Below are 12027 nucleotides of genomic sequence, written 5' to 3'. Positions count from 1 at the left end.
GAAGTTGTTACAGAATTCGTAGGGGAATACAGTAGAAATGGGAGTGTAAACTAAGATCATAACACTCACAATATCCTCGATGAGTACTATTTAAAGTACATATGTAGATGAACTATGTGGCTAAACATTTAATTACTTAAACAGCGCCAGCGGAAATAAGATGCTTTGCCAATGTGTTAAAGCCATGTTGTACACCAGTGTGGCTGCTGTCCAGCATGGCTAAAAGTTAGTTGCGTAGAGGAGTTTGGAGTGGACTGTCGTAGAGTGTATTGGCAAAGAGTAAAGTAGAGTGGTGTGGCACAGAATGTTGTGTATTGGAGTGGCATAGAGTGGAGTCGGGTACAGTGGTGTACAGTAAAGTGGCATAGAGTAGAGTGGACTGGTGCAGAGTGCATTAACGTAGAGCTGCAAGGTATAGTGGCATAGAGTGGAGTGGCATCGAATTCAGCGGCGTGCAATGCAGCATCGTAGTATGCAGTGGCGTAGGTTAGAATGTTGCATTGTAAAGTGCAGTGGCGTAAAGTGCAGTCACATGGAGTGGTGCAGAACAGAGAGGTACAGACTAGAGTAGAGTGACATAGTGCAATGGCATAGAGTGGTGCAGAGTAGAGTGGCGCAGAGAGGTACAGACTATAGTTCCGTAGAGTGCAGTGGTGTAGAGTGGAGTGCTGCAGAGTGCAGTGGTTTAGAGTGGAGTGATGTAGAGTAGAGGGGCTGAGAGTGGAATGATGCAGAGTAGAGTGGCATAGAGTGCATTGGCATAGAATGCAGTAGTGCGGCTAAGAGTAGGGTAGAGTGCAGTGTTGTAGAGTACAGTGGAGCATAGTAGAGGAGAGTGGCATAGAATGCAGTGGTGTACAGTGGAGTAGTGTAGAGCGGACTAGTGTAGAATGCATTGGCGTCAAGTGTTGCAGAGTAGCGTGCAGTGAAGTGACAATGACAGTTAACCTCTCAGTTTATTTGCCATTTCAGTTATGTCAGGGGAGGAGGAGGGGTTGCTTTATAAATTATCTCTTCTACAGTCTAGTGTGACAGGCGGCTTTGCTGTTGAAGAAAAACCCAAAGCAGGCAGTGTCATAGCCCAGTAGCAGCTGGCAAGGAATGAGGGTGGCGGGGCGGGGGGAAGCAGGTGACTGTGGGACACAATAAATTAAAAAAAATAACCTTGCCTCTTCCACTGGTCGTGCGCGTGGATCGGCGCTAAGATGGGGACTGTGGGCCTGGGCCTGTTCCCCACCAGTCTGTGTGATGCAGTCTGGTGGGGAACATGCAAAGTGAGCATGACTGTTTGGCTGAGCCAAGACGGCCAGCTAATCAGTAATGTGCACTTAGAGTGTGCAAAGCACTCCTCCCCCTGTGCCTCCAGCCTTGTCCCGCTCTAACCAGCCCCGAACCTGCGAAAAATAAAATGATAATAATTACAGTATTATCATAGTTATTATCATTGTATTTTTCCTGCTAAAAAAAACAGTGGGGCGTTGCTCCTCTGCCTTAGCGGAGGAGCTGCCCCGTGACACAACCTTACTTGTAGGTTCCGACTACCAGCATGAAAATTAATTTATTCAGGTGGTTTGACGTACGCACTCCCACTGAAGATACACACCTGCAACCTCTTTTTAACTTATTCTCCATTAAGGGATCTGCATGATCTAAAAATATACAGAGTAAGTGACGCATACTGTCTTTCAAATCTCAAGCACATTTGTCAAAGGGCACTAAAAGTTATAATCAATTGAATACGTTTGTCAAGCTATGACTGTAATTTAACCCTTGGAAGACCACCTGACACTTCTTTGTAACACACATATCTCAAAAACTACTTTATGCATTTAAACCAAACCAAGATGACACTCCTCTGAGTAAATGTTTAATTGCCATTTCAGAAAAAGAGAGAGAGAGAGAGAGATAGGGAGAGAGTCACATGATTTATGGTGCCACCAGAATAAATGTTTTTCAAATGTAAAGAGAAACTCAAGATGATAATATAGGACAATAGTGAACTTTTTCCTTGCTATGTATATTTTAGTATTCCGTTTTCATTTTGGGGTAGTTATCTTGAAACAAGGAAATGTTTGTTGAAAGTAATTATTAAAATACTGGATAATACTGTTTGGTTGATTTCAATATAACGAACAGAACAATAATTATGTAGCAAAAAAATGTAGAAAGCCTTTTGCATTGTTAAAAACACGTCAAGTCAGTGGAAGGGAGCGATCTTCAAGCTGTTCTTTCAAACGTTCAGCAAAGCATTTACACTGATTGGAATTAGAATGTTTAGGTTTTATTTACATTTCATGAATAGATTGCTAATTAAACTGTGGACAATGGTCAGGAATAATGTTAATCTGTGTCTGTGGCATTTACCACATATTATGGATTTTCCGCACCTTTGCCACTGAATTTGGAATAGATAGGTATGGGGAGTGAGGATATTTACTACCCCTAAATCTGTCTTGTAATATGCAACATGACGACAGAGTGCACAGAACCTGTGCAATGCCTTTTACAAGTAGCTAATTAAGGTATTCGTTTCAATCTTCTCTTCGGAGCAGTGCTACATATGAAACTTGTCTAACACATTTGCTAAATGGTAAATGCAGAATGTACATATAACTGTATATAAGTATTGTGTTTTGAGAAACAGAAACTGGTGACCTATGCGCCATTACAATATATATATATATTTAGTGTTCACAAAGTTTACTTTTTGAGTAAAGATGCATTGAGTACTGGATGTACTCAGCAGCCTATTTTAGGATTTAGCGAACACCAAACTACGATTATCTGCTGGGGTTGCTGCCCTAAGAAAAGAGCAACTTGCTAACAGACAAGCAGGAGAAAATAGCCTCGTAATAGTTGATGTTAATGTTTGTTTTATTGGTGTTATTTTCTTCACTACTAGTTTCCTGACTAGTACACTGAAGTCGGAACAAAACAGATTATCGGAAGGTTATCGTTTAGATAAGTGTGTAATATTTCAATTTCTGAACCAGTGTCTTTTTTTCTGACTTTTCCTTCGAGAAACTAGCATGGCCTATTTAGGTTTTGTCGGTTTCGGGAGTTTACAACTATTTTCTATTGCAGTTTGTTTTTGCTTCCAGTCGAATTGTCAGCTTGTAGTTACATTTCTCCACTGTAAATTTTTTTTATTTTTTTTGCAGTTTACCATGTTCTCAATTGTGGTTTATGGGAATGAGGAAAGTTTGTAAATCCTCGAATGGTATTGCAAGTGTAATTATGTACATTTCCGTCGTGTGTTGGTTTTACTTGTGGTTTATTGTGCTGAGTGGATTGTTTTGTTTCTTTATATGTTTTGTCTGACAGTTCAGTTTGTTTAAGGTACTTTTGTTTGTGGTTGGCTTATTCTCATTTTGCTGTGGTATTTTGTGTGGGGATAGGCTTGTATGTGTGTGGTTTGCATGTGATTAACCTTGTGTGTTATGAGTTCCTACAAACATTTCTGTGTTTTGATGTGTGTTGATAGGGACTTTTCTTCACACCTACGGAGGCTTTCCTTGTCGTATTCATTTAAAGCTATATTTCTTATTCAGGGGATCAAATTAGCCAGGAGAGGTGCCAGTTATGAAGGTCGCACAGTGAGCAGTGGGGCGGTTTCACAGTGACTGGTATAGGAGAGCTGATTCTGCAGGTTAGACAGAGTGCCATTTCTGTTGTTTTCATTGCATTAGTTTCACTTTACTAGAGATCGATTACGATTAAGCAACATACTTATCTTTCTTAATAATACAGTAACAATGTTTTAGTGGGTGGAAAGTCTGAGAATTCACGGGAAGAGCTGAGCAGGCGTCGAGCCGGGGGTCTGGCTTGGAGCTATGAGGCAATAGATGGGCCGTGCCAACAAGAAAGTGGATAGCTTCTGCAATATCTGACTACGATCACAGGCCATGCTCTGAGGAAGCCTCTTACTTGCAACATCACACATTTCATTCTATTCCCTCGCGCACACACACACTCTCTTTCTCTTTGCCTCTTTGGTTCGATCTTTATCTCTCTCTCGCACACTGTCTAGCTTTCTCTCATTTTCACTCACCCACCCTGACTCTGCCTCCCTACGCCTTCATCTATCCTGCTCTCAATCCATGTATTTTCCTCTCCCATCTCTCTTCCTCTCTCTTTCTCCTCTCTCCAGCTCCCTCCCCTCTTTCTGCGCCCTTCTAATACTCTTTACCACTCCCTTCCCGGAGCCATGCATGTAAAAAAAAAACCTGTAGTACAGATATAGGGGCTACAAACATAAACATAGCAATGAAGCGCTGGGAAGGCTGTGTCTAACATACAAGCAATGCACACTCCACATCCATTCTCCTGTGTCAGACAACCTTCCCAGTGTTGCAAAAAGACTGTGATGCTGGTGGAACCCCTGTGTTCAGCAGAGGAGGGGCAGGTAAGTGCTGCAGGCATTGTACATTTTGGTAAGGGTTAATCAAAAAGCAAGAAGCCCGCAGCACTGGCCAGCCTTTCCTCTGGTGTGTGGAGGTGGCCAATAGATCAGTCTTTGAGCGTTCAAGAAGGGGAGGTAGGGCAAGAAGAACCTACAAGAAATCGTAGCTTGTTTCTGGTATGACTGCCCTAGAGGACCTTGGGAAAAGCCAGAGTGAGCATCTGGCTCGAAGCAGGCTCGAGAATCTAGTGGTGTGCCCACCTCTGAGTTCCTTGGCTTGTTAAGATGCAAAAATACAAAGGGGAGGGAGGAGGGTCCAAGGGAAAATTTAGAGACCAGCACAGATACTTTCCCTAAGAAACTCAGAAACACACTAAATGATCTGTGGGTCTAATATGTTACTAAGCGCCCTAGGGCGTCTTGCACACAAGTGGATAATACCTACTCTAACACAGGGGAGTCCTAATTAAAGGACAGGATCCCATCACTCACCAAGGTAACATGCTTCATCATCTGGGATCTCCTCCCGGCTGTAACTCCTAGTACAGCAGAGGGCTACAACCCCCCCTTAACTGAGACAATTGGTGTAATTGGTTGTATCTCTTACAGTTATTCAGCTACACCTATTTCTTTTTACACTTCTTTTCACTTAACACGCAGTGGCTTTAACTTTTTAGGTCCTGGGGAAGGCTAGACACACTAAAGGTCACGATAGCTGAAACATGTAAACCAACCCTCTAACTAGATAGTTGCAGATATTTTTTCAAAACTGCTTCAGCACTGTTTTTAATCCTGGCACCAAGAGATACATATTAAAACTTTTTTCTCTTGGTAGTCAGTGTTACTTCACATTCACCACCTTTTCACTAGAGCACTGTGTCCATCACTTGGTAACTTACTCCAGCTCATCATCCTGTGGATTTTAGTATATCCTAGCAATTGTTTAAAACATCCCTGAGCTCCTCCCTCACAGTGAGGGGGTTGTAGCCCTCGGCTGTACTGGGAGTTACAGCCGGGATGAGATCCAAGATGATGAAGCATGTCACCCTGGTGAGTGATGGGATCCCATCCTTTAATTAGGACTCCCCTGTGTTAGAGTAGGTATTATCCACTTGTGTGCAAGACGCCGTAGGGCGCTTAGAAACATATTAGACCCACAGATAATTTAGTGTGTTTCTGTGTTAAGATGCAGCGATACTCCATTTTGTTTCCAATCTTCTACTGCTCTGTACATGTGCTCTGTGGCAGAATCGCCCAGTGTTCTACTAACATGTCAAGTGTTTAATATCAACCTGCATAAAATTTCAAAGGCATTGGTGGTTTCTAGAACATAGAGGCTGGCTAAAGTTCTAGAAGCAAAAACAACAATTGATGGACAGAATGCAGAACAATGTCATACATTCACCCCAGTACAGAGATCTGGGCCTAAATCCATTGTTTTTGTGCTCACCATGCCATTCCAGTTTGAACCCAGCCATATGCAAATCAGTCTTGACCCTGTGCCTCATGGGAACAGTCCAGCCCGAACTGCCAAGCCAGGTCCTCCCTGGACTGGAAACAAGCATCCTAGGACCGGTTTCGGGGTGTCACCCCTCTTCAGCCAGGATAGCTTGATTCCAGTGGCATGGAGAGCACGGGACTCACGTCTGAGCATACCCGTCCCACTCGGGGTGACAAATGCAAAAACAACAATTGATGGACAGAATGCAGAACAATGTCATACATTCACCCCAATACAGAGATCTGGACCTAAATCCATCGTTTTTTTGCTCACCATGCCATTCCAGTTTGAACCCAGCCATATGCAAATCAGTCTTGACCCTGTGCCTCATGGGAACAGTCCAGCCCGAAATGCCAAGCCAGGTCCTCCCTGGACTGGAAACAAGCATCCTAGGACCGGTTTCAGGGTTTCACCCCTCTTCAGCCAGGATAGCTTGATTCCAATGGCATGGAGAGCACAGGACTCACGTCTGAGCATACCCGTCCCACTCGGGGTGACAAATGCAAAAACAACAATTATGGACAGAATGCGGAACAATGTCATACATTCACCCCAGTACAGAGATCTGGGCCTAAATCCATCGTTTTTTTGCTCACCATGCCATTCCAGTTTAAACCCAGCCATATGCAAATCAGTCTTGACCCTGTGCCTCATGGGAACAGTCCAGCCCGAACTGCCAAGCCAGGTCCTCCCTGGACTGGAAACAAGCATCCTAGGACCGGTTTTGGGGTTTCACCCCTCTTCAGCCAGGATAGCTTGATTCCAGTGGCATGGAGAGCACGGGACTCACGTCTGAGCATACCCGTCCCACTCGGGGTGACAAATGCAAAAACAACAATTGATGGACAGAATGCAGAAAAATGTCACACATTCACCCCAGTACAGAGATCTGGGCCTAAATCCATCGTTTTTTTGCTCACCATGCCATTCCAGTTTGAACCCAGCCATATGCAAATCAGTCTTGACCCTGTGCCTCATGGGAACAGTCCAGTCCGAACTGCCAAGCCAGGTCCTCCCTGGACTGGAAACAAGCACCCTAGGACCGGTTTTGGGGGTTCACCCCTCTTCAGCCAGGATAGCTTGATTCCAGTGGCATGGAGAGCACGGGACTCACGTCTGAGCATACCCGTCCCACTCGGGGTGACAAATGCAAAAACAACAATTGATGGACAGAATGCAGAACAATGTCATACATTCACCCCAGTATAGAGATCTGGGCCTAAATCCATCGTTTTTTTGCTCACCATGCCATTCCAGTTTGAACTCAGCCATATGCAAACCAGTCTTGACCCTGTGCCTCATGGGAACAGTCCAGCCCGAACTGCCAAGCCAGGTCCTCCCTGGACTGGAAACAAGCATCCTAGGACTGGTTCCGGGGTTTCACCCCTCTTCAGCCAGGATAGCTTGATTCCAGTGGCATGGAGAGCACGGGACTCACGTCTGAGCATACCCGTCCCACTCGGGGTGACAAATGCAAAAACAACAATTGATGGACAGAATGCAGAACAATGTCATACATTCACCCCAGTACAGAGATCTGGGCCTAAATCCATCGTTTTTTTGCTCACCATGCCATTCCAGTTTGAACCCAGTCATATGCAAATCAGTCTTGACCCTGTGCCTCATGGGAACAGTCCAGCCCGAACTGCCAAGCCAGGTCCTCCCTGGACTGGAAACAAGCATCCTAGGACCGGTTTCGGGGTTTCACCCCTCTTCAGCCAGGATAGCTTGATTCCAGTGGCATGGAGAGCACGGGATTTACGTCTGAGCATACCCGTCCCACTCGGGGTGACAAAGTGCAAAAACAACAGTTCTAGAAGGACATGTTGTGTTAGGCGCAGGTGTAGGCTGTGCATTAGAGGCAGATGAAGGTGAGGCACCTAAATAGATTCTACCTGGGAGGCAATGGAATAAGCAGAGACCAGGGCTGACAATAGGTTAATTTAGAAGTGGGTAGTAATGGTGTGGATCAATAAATGTGTCAGGAAAATGGGTTACTTGGCATTTTGTTTGTCTCCATTAAAAACATCTCCAGAAACTGCTGGGTGGTGAAACTGTAATGCTCCATGGTCTGATTCTAGGCAAGCCAGGATTGAGCCTGGCAAGGATCCTCAACATAATAAGTGTGAAAGTACTCGCCAAACACCAGGGCTGCCATATGCAGGAGCCTAGCTCAAAGAGGAGGGCGTGTGAGAAGTGGACTGCCTTCTTTTACGCCAGGAGAAAGTGTGTGAGTTTACTGCACTGGTAGTGATGGTGTCTCATTCCACAGACTGCCATCTGCACCTTGTCTGCAGTGCCACAATTCATCAAATGGAAAACCAATGGTCTTGGTATAGGTGATGAAACTGGCTGGGTGGATGAAAAGACAGTGTGGTTGTCGGATGTTGTCTGAGTCCTGTAACATGTTACTGAGGCCTAACAAGAGAATCTCTGATTGAAACCATACAAATTTGGACCACTAGTGCCCGTCCACTCTCTGAGGGAGTGAATGCCTTTGGTCCCATGTATTCAAATATGATAAACAAACCGTATGAAGGTATCTACACTGCTTCTTGAGCCTATTGTTTGACTGCTGCCTTTCTTGCAGGTTCACATTTTGAGGTAACAGAAAATGTGGAGAGCCCTCTCACCCAAGAGCCCAATATTACAGATGAGAGCATGGCGACTCCTGGGGCGAGCCCTGATGCAGAACGACCAGCCTCGGGAAGTGACTTCCCAGAAGAGACCAAAGAAGCCCACCAAGAAGACGAAGTATTGGGTGCCAACATGTTAGCGGCACCAATCACGAAAGATCGGAACCCAGGTAAGACTTAGTGAGGGCACTGGGGTATCTCTGTTCGGGATAACTGCTAGGCTGACCACATTTTAATCCTCTTTACCATGGCTTCTTCAAACAAGGCAATTAGAGATTTTCTCCACTGCAATAATCACCAGAAAAGAACTCCTCTCGAGCTATAATTTTATAATGAGATAGGCTCAAATCCTGCTGAGATTTGTAACTCCAAAATGTTGGTTTTATGTTCAATCCTGTAATGTGCAACTCACGCTACCTAACCCTAAGTTTCAAAGAGGAAGGAGTGTGGCGGCATGCTGTCCCTGTGGTGAGGCACGTGTACAGTAATACAAAGTAAGACAACTGCTGGCCCACTATGTTTAGTTATATTCACATTATCACGTGAGGGTTTGAAAAGTCGTTTTGTGTTGGAAGAGAGTGTATCGAGCAGATACGTAAAACTATACTACATTCCAAAACTCTGCATGTTCGTTAATGGTGTATAAACGGGTCTGTGAGGGAGTCATTTGGCGATAGACTTGTACCATCAAATCACAGAGGAGCCTAGAAAAGATCATACAAAAATCTCAGGTCAAACTCGGTGCATGACAGCTGTCAGCGTCGAACTCCTTCTTATTGTTAGCAAATTATTAAAGCGTCTGTAGGTTGACGTTTTTGTCGTGTCTCCCACTGGTTGGCAGTGTGCCACCTGGTTAAGCGAGGCTCGTACAGAGCCCACACAAGGACGGGAGCCGAGGCACGGAGCCCGGATTGGAAGGAGCGCCGTTTCCCCTCACGATTTATAGTGACTTGCTCGAGATTCATCACAATGACGCACTGACATCGGGCACACTGTGGGGCATATTATCAAGGGCCATATCGCCGCTGTTTTGGCTTTAAAAGCCAAAAAATCGGCAAGATATTCATCGCACTATTGACAAGCTCACGCTAACCCATATTAGCGCTTTTTTTGGCGTGATGGCTGCCGTTTTTTTATCGCCCTGCATGCCATCGCTAATGACATGCAAAGTAGGCGTTCCTGAGTAAAACAGCATGGGAGAACTCGCTAACACGGCTTCGTGATATTATCAAACCGGCAGCAGACCCGCGAAGCAATGATAATAATCGCGCTAAGCCCCCTTTATCGCAGGAATTTAACTCCTGCTATAAAGTTGACTTAGCCATCTTAATAATGGGAGTTGGATTGCAAGGCTAAGGTCACAGAGGCGTATCAGCGAGGTTTTCATTATCGCTCAAAAAATATCGCAGCATTTCCCGCGCTATTCCCGCGTTTTGCTGCTATCGCTGGATTTCTTATTGCCTTTGAGATAAGCGTTGATAATAACGCGCTAACTGAAATCCAGCGATAGCCGGCGATAGCCGGCGATAGAAAAAATGCGCCAAGCGCGCTCTGCGATATTTACCGCAGTTTGTTGATAATATGCCCCGTGTCTCTGTCTGTCCATTATCACGGTCTGTCTCTTTTCCTCTCACGGACATGGGCAGTTTCTCTTCTCCCCTTTCTCTCTCTCTCCTTTACCATCACACGCGCGCGCATTTCCCCCACAGTCTCTTTTCTTCGCCATTGCTGGTCCTTCTTTGCCCTCGATCTGCCCCTCCTTCCACTGACACAGATGTATCTTTCTATCTCTTCTTTCCATTGCTCGTGTCATTCTGTCCCTCTCTCCTCCTTCCGTCCCTCTCCATCACACACTCAAGCAGAGACTGTCACTCTCTCTCTTGCACTCTCGAGGTTAGTGTTCCCCCTTCTTTCTCATCTAGATCGTAATCTTTCTCTCACACGCAATCCCCACTCACTCACTTCAACTGTTTTTGTTTCTGTTTTCTTTTGCTTCTCTCTCCCCACCCCCTTCCTCGCTCTCTCTCCGTTCTTATCTCTCTCTCTTACTACTTCTCCCTCGCTGTCCCTCCCTTTCTCTCCTCCCCTCGGGCCTCTTGGTTCTTTCCTCTTCTTGTCATTGCTTTCCTTTGTTCTATCCCCTCTCATTCCGCGTCACACACATACAGTCACGCCAGCTCTTTTTTCCGTGTCCTCTCAGCGCATCTCTTCTTCCACATCAGTGTCCAACACAGTTTTTGCTCATACTAACTAGATATCACACAGTCATCAACACACAACATAGCTTTTTCCTGGTATCTTATCTTCTTTGTTTCGGAACTCATCTGAGATTTTTGTAATTCTGCTTTTTGCTTGCCGCTTTCTTTATCTGTAGATCAGTGTGGTGCTCTAGTTGAGAATGCCGCAATTGCTAGGTGCGCGGATGTTCCCCTCACGAGAAGGCGATAACACAAAACAAGCCTTAGAGAGTTTAGAGCTTTACTCGACCCTGTAGAGGAGATGAAAAACAAAAACTCTGCCTGACACTGCAAGAAGGGAGGAATGGAAGGGCGGGGGCGCCTGAGAGGTCGTCTGTGTGACACCCACAAGATGAAAATGTCCTTTGTGGTGACTGTCACTTCAAGTCCAGGCTGACTCGTATTCGCAGTTTGTGTATATTCTGCCACCTAGCGGTAAGACCGGACACAGATTCTCAAAGATGTATGCAGCTGATATCAGGCACACACGTGTTCGCATAAAGCGGCTACTTCCCCTTCGACAGTGTGGGTGCGCTTCCTTACCTACTTCCTTTTGTGGAAAAAAGTCCCCATATAGCTTGGTTTTTCTTGTGCCCCCCCTCTAATGTTGAGCTAAAGGAAGAGGAGACTCGGATCAGAGAGGCATGTGGGAAAGAGCGCCCCTCACCAAGAAAATCGAAGGGCCCTGGTCAGTCGGAAGGAGGGCTTGGACTGGCATTTCCCAGTTAGATAGAATTTAGCGTTATTGTTTTGTCAGGGCCGGTTTTGTACTGCTGCAGCAGTGTCCATTGAGTGACAACATATAGCAAGTTGATGACCTGATCCTGAACCTCCAAATTTATGAATGAAGACTTCCACCATACCATGCATGGGACTGGCTCAAGGAACAGGGGTTGGCGCCGGCGCCCAAATCGTCTGATGAGGTCCAACCCCGTGAGCGCCCACGCGGAGGCAGACGCAGGGGGAGAGGAGCCAAGAGCACGGGGTCTACAGTAGTCATCCCCAGCCCTGACCAGATCTGATTGAAACGCCAAGGGGCCCTACAGGCAATGACGGCCCTCCAGTCCTCCAGATCCCCATATCCGGTTGTATCTACTGCCTCTCCGCCCCAGTCCGGAGCCGCCAAATCCACACCTGAATGGTCCTTGGATGCGGACTTTCCCCCGCTCCGGGGTGTCACCCCACAAACTGCAGACGGCATTATTTGACTTTTGATTTGTATACATGTTAGAACACTATAGTGCTTCAGGT

The 12027-nt window shown here is 45.8% G+C and overlaps 1 protein-coding gene across 1 annotated transcript in view; it reads left to right on the top strand.

Moving 5' to 3' along the window:
* LOC146856451 (zinc finger E-box-binding homeobox 2-like) overlaps positions 1 to 12027 on the top strand; it is a 510780-nt gene that overhangs the window by 313970 nt on the left and 184783 nt on the right. The window contains exon 2 of the mRNA XM_085654619.1: positions 8494 to 8709. Within this exon, the coding sequence (XP_085510745.1) occupies positions 8494 to 8709 (216 nt within the window). The remainder of the gene's footprint in view (positions 1 to 8493; positions 8710 to 12027) is intronic.

This window comes from Triturus cristatus, chromosome 4_1, assembly GCF_964204655.1.
Source record: "Triturus cristatus chromosome 4_1, aTriCri1.1, whole genome shotgun sequence".
Classification (NCBI taxonomy): domain Eukaryota; kingdom Metazoa; phylum Chordata; class Amphibia; order Caudata; family Salamandridae; genus Triturus; species Triturus cristatus.
The sequence above is the reverse complement of the archived record's forward strand: the minus strand, read 5'-3'. Positions and strand labels throughout refer to the sequence as shown.